A 21,171-nucleotide genomic window follows, 5' to 3' on the forward strand; every position below is an offset into this window, starting at 1 on the left:
TAATAAGGTGATTAGTTGGGAGGGACAGGGGAGCAGATAGGAAGTCTTTGAGGGCCATATACACTGGGTTGGTTAGATGGGTTGGTTAATTTGAACTGGATCAGGTAGACCTCAGTCAAAGAGTGCCATTACCAGCAATACCTCTATGGATAATACCTGAAGCCACAGTAGATTTCACATTATTGGACAAGAAGAATAAGGATAGGGCATTTATTTTAAACTCTCATACAGTACAGGCTTACATTGATATGTTCAAATATATACAGATGCATCAAAGAATGCAGCCAGTCAAACTGGTGTAGCAGTTGTGATCCCGGAGTTTGTGGTTGAAATGGGGAAAAGGATCAATGATGGACTTTCAGTATACACTGTAGAAATGCACACAATACTATTAGCTGTTCAGTGGGTAGAAGACATGAGGCCATTAAAAGCAGTCATTTGTTCAGACTCAAGATCGTCATTGGTCAGTTTACAGTGTAGTCACTCAGAAGGTAGAGCAGATGTTCTAGCAGAGGTTCAGCAAACACTTTTCAGAATACACATGATGGGACTTACAGTTGTGTTTTTATGGATTCCAGCGCACTATGGAGTAAGGGTGAATGAAATGGCAGAGTTGCAAAGGAGGCCACAAAACATGGGGTAGTTGACCTGGCTATTAGTTTTGGTCAGGCAGAGACAAAGAGTATGTTCTCCCTCTCACAGTGACTCTGAGGTCTCCACCTTATATCTTCACTTTCCTACAGCTTCAAGGTTCCTACTCTAGATATTACCCAGTGCCTGGTTCCCCCAGTCCTCGTCATGGACAGCTCTAAGACTCCCTCGTAGGACCCCCCACTTCCCTTTTGTGACTTTGAGCTCGAGCCCTAGCTCATGTGGTGACTCTTGGTGCTTAACCTTTTTCGTTAGTATTGCTAGTAGAAACTCATAGTATTGTTTCTTAGTTTATTGTGTCTCCTTAGAAATGTTCACAGCATTTTCGTCAGCACTGCTGATAATAGCTCATAGTATAGTTTTATAGTGTCCTTCCTACAGTCATGTTCATAGTGTTTTCCTTTAGTGCTACTGATAGCATCTCACAGCACAGCCTCATAGATTATAGAGGACTTCTAGTGATTTGGTGGTTCATGAAAAGTTATGTGCTACCTTGAAAATTAGTATTGTCCTCTGAGCCGGTTATTAGGTCAAGGTCAAATTTATTTATATAGCACATTTCCAGACAGACGATGCTGCACAAAGTGCTTAACAATATAAAATTGTCATTAAAAAGAAATAATGTAAAATAATAATAACAATATAAAACAATGATACAATAAAATATAATTTTATTCATATAGCACATTTAAAACCAGGGGTACACCAAAGTGCTTCACAGTAAGGAATAACGGTAAATGAAAATAACACGGTAAATGACACTGAACTGTAAGTCATTAAAACAAGGTAAAATAGAGAAACAAACCAAAGCATTAGTAAGTAGAGATAGGGAGAAATCATGATTATCCAGAGAAATGAGTAGCGATACAGCAATTAATGAGCGGTGAGAAATAGCAAGTCGGAAAAGCCATTTAATCCTTTAAAGGATTAAATGGAGTCAGAGGCACGAATGGTAGCAGGAAGACTAGGGATGGGTACCGGTATCCGGTGCCATGATGGCACCGGTTCTGACATAAACGGTAGTAACCAGACTGAAAAGCAGCGCACATTTCGGTGCTTTATTTCGGTGCTTTTTTTTCCTGAGCTGTGATACACTTTAGATTCTAGCCAATCATTTTACGTTTCCGAGGATAGTAGGCGGGTCCAGGTTCTGGACGTTCTTTTAGAGCAGAGCTACAGATTAAAAATGCCCAAGGCGAAGCGGTCAAAAGTATGGCTGTACTTCACAGCAAAATATGCAAACTCAGCAGCCTGCAACAAGTGCTTTAAGCTGATACTGTGATACTGTCAAAGGAGGTAACACCTCAAATCCGATGAAACACCTGCCGACGCATAGCGTTTTTTTTAAAAGCCGAGAAATGCGCCGTATTTGATAGCTTGCTGCGAGACCTCACACCGTGCACATCTACTGCGGGTGTGGTGCCTGTTATCGGACCCGGAGTTAGCAACATCCCCCAAAAACCCGAAGAGGAGAGTCCTGGCCCCTAGCCCTGCCAGTGTAGCAGAAATGATGACGGATGATGATGGCAGCAGCAGCCGTTCTTCTCTGCGTGAGTAGCTTAATGTTGTTCGTGTGTAATTTACATTGAGTAGGCTCACCACGTTATTACATTAATGCATGTAAGGTGAACTAGCAAACATCATCATAGCTACATGCGGCTGTCTTCTTGTTTGATGGCAGATACTCCCTTCACCCTGGCCAAAAAGGCTAAAATGACCAAAGAAAAAGTGGAAAACAGTTAAACATGAGAGGTTTTTGGACAAAATTTGTGTTTTTTCCATTGTTTAAGCACTGCTTCCAGCCAAGAGTGATACCATATATGCCCCATAGCTGCAGAAAAGGCTAACATTGTTATCTTTTTACAAAAAAACAGCTGAACATGAGAGGTTTTTGGACCAATTTTGTGTTCTCCATTCTTTAAGCACCGGTTTGAGCACCGTTTAAGCACCGGCACCGTTTCAAAAGTATCGGTTTGGCACCGGTATCGGATAAAACCTAAACGATACCCATCCCTAAGGAAGACTATTCCAGAGGTTTGGTGCTACAGAGGCAAAAGCACGATCACCCCTAGTTAGGGCTGGGCGATATGGCCTAATATTCATATCGCGATATAATTTGAAGCACGTGCGGTAACGATATATATCGCGATATATTCTTTTCTTCTGTATAACGTATTTTCCACACTATAAGGCACACTTAAAATCCTTTAATTTTCTCAAAAATCGAGAGTGTGCCTTATGTATGAATTCTGGTTGTGCTTACTGACCTTGAACCAATTTTGCCGTGCAGAAATCTGTTAAAAAATGTTTTAGTACAACTTTGGTAAGCCGCACTGCTTGATGGATTGTCAGAGCATTACGGCAGCCGTAGTGAGGAGCTTCGTGGAGTAATCTGGGTCCAAAACTCCGTTCCCTTCAGGTCCCAAAGTCAAACGAACATTGAGAGTTAAAAACGGTCTAAATTCTTTCATCTTTAGTCGAAAATGATACACCTCAAAGGAGCGTAGTGTTATGTTCTTATTTTCTTTAATGATAAATGATGTTTTTAATGATATAGAGGGTGGGATAGGGCTTTTGCTTTTTGCTGATGATGGAGCAATGTGGAAGAGAGGGAAAATGTAGAGTATATTGTAAAGAAACTGCAGGGAACAATTGGAAAAGTTGAGTGGTGATATAAGTCTGGTTTTAAATTCTCAGTTGATAAGGACAAGACAATGTTTTTTGTTTTGTTTTTTTTTTACAAGGAAAAGAGTTGGTGAGGATGTCAAGCTTAAGTTATATGGTCAAGGATTGGAGTGAGTAAATGAAGACTATTATACATATTATACAGATGCATCAAAGAATGCAGCCAGTCAAACTGGTGTAGCAGTTGTGATCCCGGAGTTTGTGGTTGAAATGGGGGAAAAGGATCAATGATGGACTTTCAGTATACACTGCAGAAATGCACACAATACTATTAGCTGTTCAGTGGGTAGAAGACATGAGGCCATTAAAAGCAGTCATTTGTTCAGACTCAAGATCGTCATTGGTCAGTTTACAGTGTAGTCACTCAGAAGGTAGAGCAGATGTTCTAGCAGAGGTTCAGCAAACACTTTTCAGAATACACATGATGGGACTTACAGTTGTGTTTTTATGGATTCCAGCGCACTATGGAGTAAGGGCGAATGAAATGGCAGAGTTGCAAAGGAGGCCACAAAACATGGGGTAGTTGACCTGGCTATTAGTTTTGGTCAGGCAGAGATAAAGAGTATGTTCTCCCTCTCACAGTGACTCTGAGGTCTCCACCTTATATCTTCACTTTCCTACAGCTTCAAGGTTCCTACTCTAGATATTACCCAGTGCCTGGTTCCCCCAGTCCTCGTCATGGACAGCTCTAAGACTCCCTCATAGGACCCCCCACTTCCCTTTTGTGACTTTGAGCTCGAGCCCTGAACAGTATGTCATTAAAACAAGGTAAAATAGAGAAACAAACCAAAGCATTAGTAAGTAGAGATAGGGAGAAATCATGATTATCCAGAGAAATGAGTAGCGATACAGCAATTAATGAGCGGTGAGAAATAGCAAGTCGGAAAAGCCATTTAATCCTTTAAAGGATTAAATGGAGTCAGAGGCACGAATGGTAGCACAAAGACTAGGGATGGGTACCGGTATCCGGTGCCATGATGGCACCGGTTCTGACATAAACGGTAGTAACCAGACTGAAAAGCAGCGCACATTTCGGTGCTTTATTTTGGTGCTTTTTTTTCCTGAGCTGTGATACACTTTAGATTCTAGCCAATCATTTTACGTTTCCGAGGATAGTAGGCGGGTCCAGGTACGTACGTTCTTTTAGAGCAGAGCTACAGATTAAAAATGCCCAAGGCGAAGCGGTCAAAAGTATGGCTGTACTTCACAGCAAAATATGCAAACTCAGCAACCTGCAACAAGTGCTTTAAGCTGATACTGTGATACCTCAAATCCGATGAAACACCTGCCGACGCATAGCGTTTTTTTTAAAAGCCGAGAAATGCGCCGTATTTGATAGCTTGCTGCGAGACCTCACACCGTGCACATCTACTGCGGGTGTGGTGCCTGTTATCGGACCCGGAGTTAGCAACATCCCCCAAAAACCCAAAGAGGAGAGTCCTGGCCCCTAGCCCTGCCAGTATAGCAGAAATGATGACGGATGATGATGGCAGCAGCAGCCGTTCTTCTCTGCGTGAGTAGCTTAATGTTGTTCGTGTGTAATTTACGTTGAGTAGGCTCACCACGTTATTACATTAATGCATGTAAGGTGAACTAGCAAACATCATCATAGCTACATGCAGCTGTCTTCTTTTTTGACTGCAGATACTCCCTTCACCCTGGCCAAAAAGGCTAAAATGACCAAAGAAAAAGTGGAAAACAGTTAAACATGAGAGGTTTTTGGACAAAATTTGTGTTTTTTCCATTGTTTAAGCACTGCTTCCAGCCAAGAGTGATACCATATATGCCCCATAGCTGCAGAAAAGGCTAACATTGTTATCTTTTTACAAAAAAACAGCTGAACATGAGAGGTTTTTGGACCAATTTTGTGTTCTCCATTCTTTAAGCACCGGTTTGAGCACCGTTTAAGCACCGGCACCGTTTCAAAAGTATCGGTTTGGCACCGGTATCGGATAAAACCTAAACAATACCCATCCCTAAGGAAGACTATTCCAGAGGTTTGGTGCTACAGAGGCAAAAGCACGATCACCCCTAGTTAGGGCTGGGCGATATGGCCTAATATTCATATCGCGATATAATTTGAAGCACGTGCGGTAACGATATATATCGCGATATATTCTTTTCTTCTGTATAACGTATTTTCCACACTATAAGGCACACTTAAAATCCTTTAATTTTCTCAAAAATCGAGAGTGTGCCTTATGTATGAATTCTGGTTGTGCTTACTGACCTTGAACCAATTTTGCCGTGCAGAAATCTGTTAAAAAAATGTTTTAGTACAACTTTGGTAAGCCGCACTGCTTGATGGATTGTCAGAGCATTACGGCTGCCGTAGTGAGGAGCTTCGTGGAGTAATCTGGGTCCAAAACTCCGTTCCCTTCAGGTCCCAAAGTCAAACGAACATTGAGAGTTAAAAACGGTCTAAATTCTTTCATCTTTAATAAAATCATCAGCGTTGCTGCTTTACCAGGTGTAACAATTAAGTTTAACATCCAGGCATCCATGAAAACAGTTATTAAATTTAACAGAGTTAGAAGTTAACAGGAAGTTAGCTCGCTAGTTTCCACCTAAACATGACATACCATGTTCTGACTGAGAGATTTTTGAAACTAATTAAAACGTACAGCTCTGCTACCACTTCCAAAATAATGAAGACAGAAAACTAAACAGCAGTGGCGTTTGCAGGGTTACTGAAGTTGGACTACCTGGTATATAGTGTTGTGCTACGTGATTGCTAGCGACACAGCTATGTTAGCATAACATTAGCACAGTGAAGCTGGAGGATGAACGCCAGCTTTTTTCCACTCGATAAAAGTTAACGTGAGGGATTCTGGTGGTTAGGGACAAATGCAATCGCATAGCAGGATGCTATACACGGGCCAAACTTCAGTCAGGAGAACAACTGAGCTCATTCATCCACAATACAAGGTTAGTTATTAATATACTGCAACATAGAGCAGCTGCGAGAGAATTCAACATTAATGAATCAATGTTACGGAAGTGGAGGAAGCGCAGTTTTTGGCTTTACCCATATTTCAAAAGTGCTTCTGTCACAGTGGTCGCTGATCAGCTGTCTCTCCCTCTTTCTCTCTAGTCCTCTCTCTCTCTCTCCCTCTCTCTCGCCAGGGCTGAACTCATTATGGGTTCACGCCCTTGGCCCACGCCCTCGGAGGAAGAAACACCTGTGCCTCATCAGTGTGGTATTTAAGACAGGAAGCAACGGCTGTTCTTCGCTGAATCGTTGTGAGAATCGCGTCAGTGAAAGTCGAGCGTCCCAGCAAGTATTTTCCCGTGCAGTGTGTGTTCAGCATCTAACAAGCGTTTCTTTGTGTACAGATTCCCTGAACTGTTTCCCTGGTGTGCGAGTGGATTCGTGTTTGGATTGTGTGGAGAGAGACGAGCGTGTTCCCCTGGATTTTCCCCGGAGCCCTGCCCCCCTCACCTTTTGTACATAGCACTGCCCCGCACCCTTGTAAATAGCACTGCCCCGTATCTGTGTATATACACTCATTGGACATTGTTCTTTAATAAATTCTCTTGTGTGCATCATCCCCGGAGTCCAGCGCGTGAGTCTACCTTGTACTTCGTGACAGCTTCATGTCTTTGCTATGACTGTCGCCCGGCATAATTTGCAGATGATATTTGTTGTAGCCACTGCGATGCTTTCGACCAAAACAGGCGCAGCTTGATGACTTCATCAACATGCGCTATCGCTATAGAGCGGTATAGTCAAAATCTCTATCGTTGGCCAAATTTATATCGTTTCTATCGCATATCGTTTATATCGCCCACCCTTACCCCTAGTCTTCAGATGGTGCCTGCGCTGGGCCAGAAGTAACTGACCAGATGATCATAAAGAACGGCTGGGAGTATAGACACTTTGACCTTGGAAATTTGGCGCAACTGGAAAAGGCCAGATTTAACCACTGAGGAAACCTGTTTATCCAGCTTAAATGAACTATCCAGGCAAACACCTAAATTACTTACAGTATCTGTAAGAAAGCAAGAAAAGGAACCAAATCGTGCAGCTAGCTGGTCTCATGGAGTGTGACTATCAAACACCATAATCTCAGTTTTCTTCTCATTTAAAATGAGAGAATTGGCTGACAGCCACTCTGTAACCTCTTTCAAGCAGTCAGGCTCAATGAAGCTGGCAGGTCATCAGACAATTGGAAACAGATTTGAATGTCGTCAGGATAACAGTGGTAGGAGATCTGATATTTGTCAAAGATAGAACCCAGGGGTAGCATGTACAAGGCAAACATTAGAGGGCCCAGCACAGACCTCTGTGGTACTCCACAGCAAACGGGCAGCGGCGGACGAGTAGCAGCCCATCATGACAGAGAAAGTCCTACCCGAGAGGTAGGATTTAAACCAATTAAGGGCAGAATCCTTGATGCCTATAACATGTTCCAGTCTCTCTGTATGGACATATTGCAAATCAATTTCTCATCGGGGAAAATAAAAGTTACCGTACCATTGACAACATATATTTAGGATTTATATTTGTTGCTGTTAAACTTATTTTGTGTAATTAGTAATTTAATAAGTACATTCATGGTTATAGTTGAACTAAAATTATTTTATTGCATTCGTGTTGGCTTGGTTAACTAAAACTGTGAATCCCTGTGCCTTAAAGGCTTGGTTTATGGTTAAAATCCCAGCATCAGGAATTTATGCAAATGAGTGCATGCGGTGCAGGTGGGGGGAGAGAGAGAAACTTAGTATAGTGTAGGCAAGATGCTGCAGCAGAGGAGGACAGAGCCACACGGTTTTCCTACCGTAGTAAGTTTACCGTAGGATAAGTTAAACCTGATCACTCCAGTAAGAAGATTTGCAAGCTGTGGAATAAATGGCTTAAAATATGGAAAATGTTTACAATTTTTAAATAAGTGCTTGTTTTGTGTAGCACACAAGTCTGGATTATAAATGATTTATCAATATTTTTCCTCATAAATAAGAGGTTTAAAAAATCCCTTTATTATTTTATAAATATTACTTTATATATTTTTATATGCCAGTTCAATTCATTGCCATAACATAAGTGCTCATTCTTTCAGAAAAGAAAAATTGGGCCAGAAGAACCTCAGACCTGCAGCTGAAGCTCAAACGGTTAACATGAAAGATCTACCACATCTCCCACCTGAAGTTTTGATGTTGGTGTTCAGCTACCTGAACACAAAAGAAAAACATTTAGTCTGCCTCTGCTTCAACGACCTCAAAAACTCATCGACCAACCATCCCTATGCAAGGACTACACAGTGGTGTTCTTCAGCCTCCTAAACTACACATCTGGCTTCCTGAACACACTAAACTAGTGCAGGATTACCCGGATTGCAGTGCGCCATTTACAGCCCAAGGATTGGCGATACCTCATCCAGTATCTCCCGTCACTCACCAGCATTGTCTGTACAAGGGGACGACGGCCATACACAAGTAAAAAAGAAGGGAAGATGGACAGTGAGAAAGGGCACTTAAAAAGAGAAAGAAGACGAAAAAAAATCTCCTGGATCACCTGTTGAGAGAAAAAGAAGAGAAAACAAGCAAAAAAAACAGAGCAACATACTAAACACAACACCATCACGTTAATCTAGCTAAGTGTAAACAGCAGTAAATACTAAATATTGAATGTTGTTGTGTAGCAATCAGGACCGACAGCGCACAATGTGCTTGGAAATAGCAGCCAATAAAGGTCTAGTTTATGTCTATGAACAGTGAACACCCGTGTGCACACCTGTGTGGATCAGCGCGCTTGTATTCAAAAGGTTTCCCCATGTAATGGTCTGCTAGAGGATGTAGAGAGCCATAGCCCTGTCCCCCAGGGCATGAAGCAGGCATGGAGGAGATCCAGGCTCCAGACATCCGGAGGCCCCAGAGTGCGAGAGCCCAAGGAGGACCACCGGAGGGGCATCCGTGCCACCCTCCTGGGAAGAGCTGAGGAGAGCCCCAGATGAGGGGTCACCCAGTAGCCACGAAGCAGAAGCCAGAGGGGGCTGCAGTGGCGTGCCCGCCGGCTCTGCCGGCAGCCAGCTGTGCCAGAGTGAACTGGGCCGGAGGCCGAGGGCCCCCTTTGCCCCGGAAGAGGCCTGACCAAGCAACAGGCACCAGGCCCCGTCAAGTAGTCACCGGGAGTGAGCTGGTACATACCTGAGCGCCCAGCCCCGGACACCAAGAACCACCAACGCACCGACCCCTGAGGGCATCAGTTACCGGCAGGGAGTGTGGTGAGGGGAGATAGGCCTTTGGAGGGCCTGGGAGTACCCAGAGAGGTGGAGTGTAAGACCTGACCTGACATATAAACACAGACAAACAGGCACACACAGACACAAGCATGCATTCCCACCCTCATGCACACATATACAAATACTCAGCACTAACCCAACGTAGGGATAGACATACATGGACACTGTACACACAATCACACTCCCCAAACAAACTCTATACCCCAGGTCCCCTCGCCCCTGGAGGGGGAAACGGCACCTAGACCCAGGAGATGCTACCCTTTCCCCCGGGGTGGAGGCAAGCAGACCGCCCCAAGCTCTGCAGCAGCAGGGAGGCCCCGCGTCCCAGATCCCAATCGGACGGCCAACACCTCCTCCCAGCCCCTCTGCCCCGATGGCCAGCAGAGAACAGGGGTGTGTGAAGACCCCAAACCTCCCTCCTCTCGCTCATGTGTAGTGTTAATGCGTGTTGTTCTAAGGTGCATTTAAAACACGGGAGAGCATGGTGCTGCTGCCAGAGAGCAGCAGGTGTTAGGACGGCCCCTCCCGAGAACCCTCAATGTCATTTGGCGTTTCTAACCTCAATCAATTTTGTTTGCACGTCACCATTCTTCCAGTCAAAGTATGATTGGAAATATTTTCCCTGTTCCATGGTTACTTGAGTCTGAGAAATGCTTTTATTGTTATTATTATTATCATTATATTTATTTTTAGCAACACACTAGTGTAATCCATGGATCTGTAGCTATTGTGATGCTTCATAATATGAAATGTCAGTGCACCTTCTGCTGCAGAACAACAGCATCCTCGTTTTCCCAGGTGTAACAAAGAACTCAGTCAACTTACTAGATGAATTTTTGCCTTGCACAACCTTTTTATGTTTTTCTGTGTCCATGTAAGCAACAAGATCTCCGGCACCTTTGTTAGACACACAAACGTTATGTGCCAGCTGTGCACACAGTGCACTACGCCTCCCATTTATTCCGACCGGGATGGTACGAGGGAAATTTCTTTTGCAGTTTGTCTGAAAAGATGCACTTGCGCTTTGGCATCTTTTCAGCGCGCCGCTCCGCGCTCTGTCCCGTCTGTGAGCGCGGAACAACCACTTACAACACAGCAGTTTGGGGATGACGTTGCACATATGGGTCCTCTGTAGGCCTGTAGGATAACCCGGACATTTTCATCCATCTCGAAAATCCCCCCGGACAGAACGTGAAAAGTGGACATGTCCAGGGAAAAGAGGACGGTTGGTCACCCTAGACTAGGAGTTTATTTCAGTGCCCAAGATGACTACTTCAGTGTACTAAAATGTAACATGAGGAAATGGCAGAAAATCCTCTTGAGGTCAAGTTTTCTTTTAGAGAAGTGCACTGGTATATTGTGTGGATCTCTGTAATGGTTTATATTGACATCAGCAAATAAGACATTTTAGGCGCTCTTAACCTGTTATCACATTAATGTTGCTCTGACGGAATATTTATGGGGCATAGATATGCCCCCTCCTATGCAAACTTATACATGAGTCAGTGGGAACGTGAGGCCCTTGCAAAATGCCCTCAGAAACTAACATTCTACTTTAGATTTTTGGATGACATCATAGGGGCTTGGTCTCACGGTGAGGAAAAGTTTTCTGAATTTATTGACATCCTAAATAACCATCACTCCTCTATCAAGGTCAAATATGAGTTGCATCCTACACAGGTGAACTTTCTGGACACAGTGTTTTTGGAACAACTGGATCCAAATTTGAAAAAGGTTTCTACTAAGGTTTATTTTAAACCCACAGATTCTCATGCCCTTTTACATAGGAGTAGTTATCATCCAAAACACACTTTTAAAGGTATCATAAAATCGCAAATTATTAGATTCTACAGAATCTCCTCAAAGGATTCAGACCTTCAGGATTCAATCGGTACATTATTTCGGAGTCTGAGAAACAGGGGTTATTCCAGAAGGTTTCTTGGAGCAATTAAAAGCAGTACTCTTGCAGGGCTTAACTCTAACACGACGAATGCAGGTGGAGCCTTAGATGATTCAGGGGAAAACTTGACTCAGAATCAGGCCCAATTGGGGGAACCGAGCAGATTCATGCCATTGGTAACTACTTATTCACGCCCCTATTTACCGTTACACCATCAATTTAAAACAAACTTTAAGGAGTATACCTCCGGTTTGATACAATTTCACAATTACAGGGTAATTTCAGCTCATAGGAGAAACAAGAACCTAAGGGACATGCTTGTTAGAGCTAAATTACCGGAACAGATAGGGAGAATAGGATCAGTGAAATCTGACCATTGGGCCTTCAAACCAAGACAGTTTATGTACAATCCTCATGGACAGGCAGGGGCACCCATTCTGCAGAGAATGACCTTGAACATGAAAAACATCATTTACTGTATCTCGTGTGAAAAATGCCATCGTCTCTATGTGGCTCCATGCAGATTTTGGGCTGCTGAAAATAACTTGTGCTAAAAACAGATTTTTAAAGTTTAAAGTTTGCAGGCCTCTGAGTTAGCAGATATACAGTGATGGACTGCAGATAAGATCTGTGTAACTCTGATGAGATTACAAACCCTTTGGTGCTGTAGAATATTCAGTTATTACAAGCTTGAAATAAACTCTTTTAAATGAAACATTGAAAATATTCTTTACTTTGATTTCTATTTAGCTAAGAAAAATTGACAAAAAATGGCTGGCTCAGTGTGACTGGTGTTGTTTACTAAGTCTGTTTAGCCGTTTTACACAGGAATTCTTCATGAACACAGTGGACATATTGCAGCAAAAGCAATATGTCATGGTGGACTTTCAGATGCAGCCAACAGTTACGTATAAGAAAGAGAAAGGACATGAAACAGTGAGTGGGGTGTGGAGACATGTAAGTGATGTGATCAAGCAGTCTGGAACACAACAATGGAGTGATGAGCTTCAGCTTCAACTTCATCGACAGTTGTTGACACACCCCACTTGACTGATGATGTCAACAGCAGACAAATAAGAGGATATACAGGGATTATTTTATTGACAAAGTCATATGTTAATTAAGTACCAGCAAGCTTTTTAAGGGTCACAGACCAGGGATAGTCACTTTGCTTTGGCCCTGTGTGTGTGCAGGCTGGAAGAGCTTCTCCATCTGCTTCTTACTGGATTTGAACTTTTCAGAAACTCCTGCAAGGTAAGGATTATTCTCTACCACAAACTATAATTTGCTGTGTAGTTCAAGTTTACCTGTTGTAGCATCTCTGCTGGTTAGATGTACTGCAATGCTGTTTTTGTCAAGTTAAGTATTGATAGATCATAATTGACCTGTTTTAAGTAATTTTGGGAGTGAAAGTGGTTAAAACACATCTCAGATTATCCTTCATTTGTTTATTTTTGGCTGGCTGTAGGGAATTAACATGTGCATGAAATACTTTGTGAAAATAATCTAGGATTGTAATAATAATATGACTTTTTATATCCACGTTTCATGAAGCCAGACTGAGTCAGAGATTAATTTATTTGTTTGGAGATAAATACAAGGAGGCCTTGTTTTCAGTGACTCACAGGTACAAGCAAATTTCACCTCAACAAGCTTCTTTAAATTCACATGGCAACCCACAAGGACGTTGGGATAGTTATTTCATATTACCGTCTTGCTGGAGGTGTGAGGCTTGCCTGAATAGTTTGGGGCAAAAATAAACACCTTTTACATTTAAAAAAAGAGCTTAAGTGAGGTCTTGGTCATTTTTTGTTTAGCCTGAGTTGTAAACTGTTGTTGTTCCCTTTCCAGGTGCTCCTTCCATTTCAGCGAATCAGTGTGATTACTCAGGGACAAAGGACTATTAATTGTAGGTCTGCTGCCTCTGCATTGGTTGAATTTGTGTAAGGAATTGAGGTGCAATGGCTCAAACAGTCAACATGAAGGTCCAGCAGCTACCATATCTGCCACCTGAAGTTTGGGTTTTGGTGTTCGGCTACTTGAACACTGAGGAAAAGCACACAGCCCGCCTCTGCTGCAGACACTTCAGAGATCTCATCGACCACCCGTCCCTGTGGAAGGATTATACAGCAGGACTCTCCAACTTTCCCCGCTACACATCTGGATTCTGGGACACCGTGCAGTGCCGTGGGGTCAGCCGTGCCACAGTGCAACATTTAGGACCCAAAGATTGGAAAATCCTCAGCAAGTCCCTCCCATCGCTCAACACCATTGTCTGTGTGAGGGAACAGCGATATTACAAGATGAAATACTTAGACAACCTGTGTGAATTCCCCAACCTGACGAGTCTTGGGGTACGAAACGCCACCTGGGTTGAGCCGTTACTGGTGCAGTGTCAGAGTCAGCAACTAGCAGAGCGGTTGACTCACCTCAGCGTCTGCAACATTCAGATGTCCTGCGACGACACTGTGGCGTTCATCAACAGCGTGTCACACTTGGTCAACCTGGAGTACTTGCTGTTCCACCAGCAGGAAAGTGAAGGGCTTGAGAGGATGAGGCCAGTGCCCTCTTGCGTCTTCCACAACCTGCTGCTAAGCCTGAAGAAACTCAAACACTTATCCTGGGGAATGAAAGGGGAGCCACCAGTGCCACTGCCCAACAACTACTTCTACCCACTGGACCCAGAAAACCCAGGTAAGCCAGTCTCCTGATTATATTTTACACTTGCAAGCATCAGAACCAATACAGTCACTTTTTACACCTTTGACAAGAGCTTTTCATCAAGAAAATACAATATTTTCTTGACATTATGCCTTAATATTGGAACAAAACCCATCATATTGAAGTCAGTTGAGCTGCACACATGCTGCATTATTATATATATTTCACCTCTGTAATATTCTTGATGTTTATAATTGAGCGATTTGTATATATTAGTGCTATTTCTTAAATTGTACTTGTAATATATTGTATTATTTAATTAGTTTAGTCTATTACTGTTACTATCTTGGACCAACTGTAACCCACATAATTTCCTTAGGAATTATTATTCTGATTACATTCATAAATACATATTATTCTGATTAGTATTGTGATCACACAGCCTGTTGTGCAGTATTGTGTGACTATGCTAAACTTAACTGACAGAGACTAAATGTTTAACTAACCACCTCTTTTATCCTGTAGGAGAGTACGGCGGCCCAGAACTGATCTCTTTGGAGTTAGTCAATTACACAGAAATCATCCTGTCGGAGGACGCGCTGTGGGGTCTGACTTCACTCAAGTCGCTTGCTGTCCACTACAGGTACCCCTGGGATGGTCTGCAGTGCCATATCTATTCCTGGCTCAGTTATCTGCAACAGCTGGAATCACTCTCAATCATTGGTGAGTCAAAACATGCATTTAATCTTTGTATTGTGTGTAAGTGTGTGTAGTAAGAAAAAATCTGTTGTCTTGCATGCATCCTTTTGTTTGTTTGTTTTTTTAAGTGAAGCTGTGTGAAGCTCCAGGCCAAAACTGTTTTCTGTAACTTCTGTCCTGTCGTTTCTTTCCTTATAGGAGGGACTTTTCTTGCCTCTTATATGGAAGACCTTCCATCCCAGATGACCAGTCTGACACTGCGAACATCCATATGTGCGTGCCAGATGAGCTCCATTGCATCTCAACTCCAGCGAGTTGAGCATCTGGACATAGATCAGAACCGCTATGATGATTGTCTCTGCAAACAGCTTCCTACACTGTTTCCTCAACTCAAGACTCTCAGGATACGGTATGCCCAGCAGATTTTTATTTTTATTACTATTACAAAGTAAAAGTTCCATTTCAAATTCAAATTTTATTTGTCACACACACACACAACCATACACAGTATGACATGGGGGTGAAATGCTTGTAGCTGTACAATGCCCGACCATTAAATGACAGAAAAAAAGTTTTACAGTATTTACAATTTACAGGTTACTACAAAATTTACAAATTAACTTAGAAATTTGCAGTAAAAAATGTGCAAATAGCAGAAAGAGATTATAAAGATTATAAATTATAGGAAATGTGTGGTGGTGCGTGTTGTGATGTGTGTGAGAGTCCAGTCTTATAGTGATGTGTGTGGGAGAGTCCAGTCCTACACCTGGTTCAGGGCCCGAATAGCCTGGGGGAAGAAGCTCCTCCTCATTCTCTCTGTTTTGGCCTTTAGGGAGCGGAAGCGCTTCCCAGACCTCAACAGTGAGAAGACTCCATTGTTGGGATGGGAGAGGTTCATCATAATCTTCCTAGCTTTGGACTTGCACCGCTTGGTGTAGATGGACAGCAGGTCAGGGAGCTCTGATTGAATGATGCGTTCGGCTGAGCGCACCACTCTTTGCAGATCTCGTCTGTCCTGCTTGGTGCTGTTCCCAAACCAGGTGCAGATGTTTGCCGTCAGGACGCTCTCGATGGTGCAGGAGTAAAAGTTCTTGAGCACCTTCAGTGGCAGATGGAAGTCTAAGTCTTCTGAGGAAGAAGAGACGCTGACGGGCTTTCTTAACAAGGGTGTTGACATAAACCATTTGATGGTTTATGTGTGACCTGCAGCATCAAATCATCTCACTTGAGAAACTGACATCATTTACATTTTGCTGCAAATTAAGCTTTTCTCTGTCTTGATTTCTTAAGTACAACTGAAACACTACAGAAAATCGTGTCAACAATTTCCCATTATGGGCCTATCGTTGCCAACACGCAACTAGAGCTGACGTTTTTTCCTGTCTTGTCTTCTGTAGCTTCCACCGTGAGGAACCAACAAGAGACCTGCTGTTCCTCAACAAGCTGCGACACCTGGAGAGACTGGAGCTGATCAAGAGACAGACATACATTCTTATAAGTGATGAAAACAAAACTTGGCCGAGTCCATCTTTGGAGGGACTGATCAAGGAGCTGCGGGAGATCTCCAGGAACAGGTTCAGCATCATGACCACAATGCCTGAAAGGGACGTTTTGCAAGAATGCGACTGCATTTGGGAAAGAGAGGAAACACGATTCTAATCTTGAGCAGTGCAAAGTGAACAATACAAACAAAAATTACATTATACAATTGTTTTTCCTCCAGTGCCTCATGTGACTAACTGACTGGACTTTCATGTAGATCCAGCAGGTCCTCAGTTCTGTAACTGTCAGTAACCCAAGGACTCGCAATGCGTGCAACACTACCTTTAAAATAAATGAAGGTCAGAGCAAGAAGCTGCTGCTTTGTTGCTGCAGAGAACTTTACACATAGTTAAAATGATGTGATGAAATATTCTGCTGTTTTTTTTTTTAAAGGTTTGGTTCAACAATGTTACGATGAGAAATTCTCTGTGAGTGTTTATGATGTTTTTTTTCGATCAAATAAAAACTACTTTTCATGAAGAACTGTATTATTGTTTTTCTGTGAATTTAGTTATTATTTCATTCAACAGCTTTCAAATCAAAATACAGACCTCCAACTGATTGTATAGAAAGCCTCCCTCCTCAGAAGGACATTATCAGTGCCACGCTCATGTCTAGCTGTGGAAATTCAGTTCACTTCACTTTTTTCAGCAAAAAAGACAGTAATAAAAAGAAACCCAATCACAACGATCCTGTCATGGTCTGGGTGAGTGCTGTTTTTTTCCATTGTACCAGTGTTTCCACCTTGTCTACTTGGATTGGCAACACCTGTGTCTATGGGGATTTAAGATCAGAGCTCACAGTCTTCACAAGCTGCAAAGCTGGAAGGAGGCAGTGGTAGTAAACCAGGGAAGGATGATACAAACTCAGGAAATTACAGACCTATAACTTTAACGTCAAATATCTGTAAAGTAATGGAGCGAATGATAAATGAAAGATTAATGTAAAAATAAATAAAAATAAAAATGGATTTTTGTAAAGGGAAGACAAATACAAGTGAGGACTGGAAAGGTTTACTCTGAGAGGTTTCCAGTCGAAAACGATACACCTCAAGGGAGCGTAGTGTTATGTTCTTAGTTATTTTAATGATAAATGATGTTTTTAATGATATAGAGGGTGAGAAAGGGCTTTTGCTTTTTGCTGATGATGGAGCAATATGGAAGAGAGGGAAAATGTAGAGTATATTGTAAAGAAACTGCAGGGAGCAATTGGAAAAGTTGAAGAGTGGTGATATAAGTCGGGTTTTAAATTCTCAGTTGATAAGGACAAGACAATGATTTTTTTTACAAGGAAAAGAGTTGGTGAGGATGTCAAGCTTAAGTTATATGGTCAAGGATTGGAGTGAGAATGCTACCAAACTATTAGTATTCAAGCTATCAATAAAAACATTCACAATCAGCATTAAAAAGACTATACTTCATTATTTCTTTTTATTATGGTGACACTGAAACTGTGACCATGCTTAGTCATGGTCTACCAATTTATTTTAACATTAAATACTTTCTTACATAATAAATATGCAAATCTACTTTTTATTTCACCCTCAATATCCATAAGTGCCTACTCACTGAATGACAATGTGGCTTTTAAGATGTATAGATATAGGTTTATAATTATTATTACGTTCATTTGCGGTGTATCAGAGTCAAAGCATTATTATGTAAAGTGAATTAAAGATGATAACTTTTAATTACTACATTGCATACTGGCTGAAGTCCCTCATAATGGAGCTCAAAGGGGTACTTAAGTTCAAATTACTGCAACTCATGTTTCATTACACGGTATTTATGTATTATACTCGATCCCTAATTGCATTTTAATACTTACCTTTATCACAATATGATTCTCCACTAATTTTGCAGTGGTAAGGTCTTTAAATCGAAGGAAAAGAAAATACGTTTTTATTTCTAGTAAAAAAAAAAGAATGTGTTACCTACCCTTCATATGACGATAAGATAATACAGCTAATCTCTCTGGACAGAAACGCGGTCGTCTTCTGCATCTACAGCGTCTGAAATTCAGCTCACGGTATATTTTCCTCTCTTATTTCCGCAAAGACAGCAGCAAAGCCTTGCCAGAAACTGACACACCATGTCCGTCTGTCCTCAGTGTCCCGTATGGATCTACCGCTGATGACACTGCCGCTGTGTGTGCGCCCAGCCTGGAACAACGCCCATACTGACACTGCGGGACCGCGCAATTGGCCCGTGCCCTCATTCCTCTGTCAGCCGATTGGCTAAAACAGCTGTCAATCACGTTTCTGCCCGGGAACGCAGATCACCTGTTGCTCTGACTGCCCGTCGCACCATTTTACTCCGGACATCAGTATTCTTTGATTCTTGATCCGCAGTAAGACGTACTAATTATGCGTCAAGTCAAATTTTCTATTAAAAAAAAAAAACCGCCGGGGAGGTTATATTTAAAAATACTACACAGAACATGCATACGGCTGGTTATTACATTTAGAAATCTATTCTGTCAAGCAAATGCAGTTCACGAAGAGCTCAAAATACGTTTCTAAGCTCTGTCAAGTCTACAACCCTAAACATTTATCATAATAATTATTGTTTCCGGTATTTTAGCCTTTATAAACAATTAACATTAACAGAATTTGATGAATGATGACCCGAATAGACACAGTTTAGTAACCATTGTAAATAAAATTTGAGAGTTACCTTTGATTCAGCTAATGCAGGCAGTGTTTCTTTCCCTTTATGACCACGCCAGATCAGTGCGTGTCATTTCATTCTATAATCTACACCAGAAACCAATCATCCTACATTCTTTATCAACTTAAATCTACCAAATTGTTAATGTAGAGCACAATTTGCAGCGATTTTATTTAACTGGAGAAAATATTTAACATGGAAAGCATCAATAGATAAAATGTCTTCATGGCTGCACATCTATGACCCATACAACAATACATGTAAGACCATCTATCTGGTCAACCAACTGTAACTATATCTATCTTTAGTTAATAAACTATAGAGACCTTTCTGAACTTTTCAAGTGATTATTCTAATTAAATGTTAACATCCACTATTTGTAATACAGAGTTTGCAAATTTAAAGTTACAGAATGTTCTTACTTTGCCTCTTACAAAAATTATTTTACTTTTATTGGGGTTTACACACAGTCTCCAGTCAACACTATCTTTCTACTAAATAAACCTTCTGAAGTTCTTTTTTAAAAAAATTTTCATTCTGACAATTCTACAGTATCATCTGTGTACAGAAGCACAAAGTCTTAGACCTCAACATTGTCATCACTCATTTCTCAGCCAGAAATGATAGCCCGTTATCTCTTCTTTTTTTTTTTGCCTGTCCCATTTGGTTCTTTAGCCGTCAGAATTGTTGTCTGAAGACCAACAAGGATACCCAATGGATTTACTTTGCCAATAGGATCATCATGGCCTTGCCGTATTGGTCCATTTGATCGACCTTTGTTGTTATTATTTATTTTATTATATTTTCAGTTGTTACACATGGGACAGACATGACTGAGGGATAGGAAAGGGAGAAAGAAAGATGAAGGAAAAGAAAAACAGAAGGGAAGAGGGATAGTGAGAGAGGGCACTTAAAAAGAGAAAGAAGAGAAAAAAAAGAAAAAAAATCTCCTGGATCACCTGTTGAGAGAAAAAGAAGAGAAAACAAGCAAAAAAACCAAAAAAACAGAGCAACATACTAAACACAACACCATCACATTAATCTAGCTAAGTGTAAACAGCAGTAAATACGAAATGTTGAATGTTGTTGTGTAGCAAGCAGGACCGACAGCGCACATTGTGCTTGGAAATAGCAGCCAATAAAGGTGTAGTTTATGTCTATGAACAGTGGACACCCGTGTGCACACCTGTGTGGATCAGCGCTCTTGTATTCAAAAGGTTTCCCCATGTAATGGTCTGCTAGAGGATGTAGAGAGCCATAGCCCTATCCCCCAGGACATGAAGCAGGCATGGAGGAGATCCAGGCTCCAGACATCCAGAGGCCCCAGAGTGCGAGAGCCCAAGGAGGACCACCGGAGGGGCATCTGTGCCACCCTCCTAGGAAGAGCTGAGGAGAGCCCCAGATGAGGGGTCACCCAATAGCCACGGAGCAGAAACCAGAGGGGGCTGCACTGGTGTGCCCGCCGGCTCTGCCAGCAGCCAGCTGTGCCAAAGTGAACCGAGCCGCAGGCCCAGAGGCCGGAGGCCCGAGGGCCCCCTTTGCCCCGGAAGAGGCCTGACCGAGCAACAGGCATCAGGCCCTGCCAAGTAGTCACCGGGAGTGAGCTGGTACATACCTGAGCGCCCAGCCCCGGACACCAAGAACCACCAACGCACCGACACCTGAGGGCATCAGTTACCGGCAGGGAGTGTGGTGAGGGGAGATAGGCCTTTGGAGGGCCTGGGAGTACCCAGAGAGGTGGAGTGTAAGACCCGACCTGACATATAAACACAGACAAACAGGCACACACAGACACAAACATGCATTCCCACCCTCATGCACACATATACAAATACTCAGCACTCACCCAACGTAGGGATAGACATGCATGGACACACAATCACACTCCCCAAACAAACTCTATACCCCAGGTCCAGGTTCCCTCGCCCCTGGAGGGGGAAGCGGCACCTAGACCCAGGAGACGTTACCCTTTCCCCCGGGTGGAGGCAAGCGGACCGCCCCAGGCTCTGCAGCAGCAAGGAGGCCCCGCATCCCAGCCCGTTATCTCTACTACTAGTATACGCAAAATCATTTAGAAATTTTTACAGAGGAGAGTTGATAAATTTTCACCCTGTCAAACCCC

The 21,171-nt window shown here is 42.4% G+C and overlaps 2 protein-coding genes across 2 annotated transcripts in view; one reads left to right on the forward strand and one right to left on the reverse strand.

Moving 5' to 3' along the window:
• The window catches only part of arl4aa (ADP-ribosylation factor-like 4aa), a 43,440-nt gene extending 24,768 nt beyond the window's left edge, over nt 1-18,672 (reverse strand). The window contains exon 1 of the mRNA XM_084944185.1: nt 18,318-18,672. The gene's annotated coding sequence lies outside the window, so the exon portion shown is untranslated. The remainder of the gene's footprint in view (nt 1-18,317) is intronic.
• LOC146378243 (uncharacterized) lies at nt 13,440-16,498 on the forward strand. The gene is made up of 4 exons (XM_084944186.1): nt 13,440-14,172; nt 14,665-14,862; nt 15,037-15,247; nt 16,236-16,498. The coding sequence occupies exons 1-4, from the start codon at nt 13,440-13,442 to the stop codon at nt 16,495-16,497; spliced, it is 1,404 nt and encodes a 467-aa protein (XP_084800312.1). The 3' UTR covers nt 16,498.
• Nucleotides 18,673-21,171: the final 2,499 nt, after the last annotated feature.

The sequence above is a fragment of the Perissodus microlepis genome, chromosome 11 (genome assembly GCF_051167445.1).
Source record: "Perissodus microlepis isolate ML-2025 ecotype Zambia chromosome 11, ASM5116744v1, whole genome shotgun sequence".
Taxonomy (NCBI): Eukaryota; Metazoa; Chordata; class Actinopteri; order Cichliformes; family Cichlidae; genus Perissodus; species Perissodus microlepis.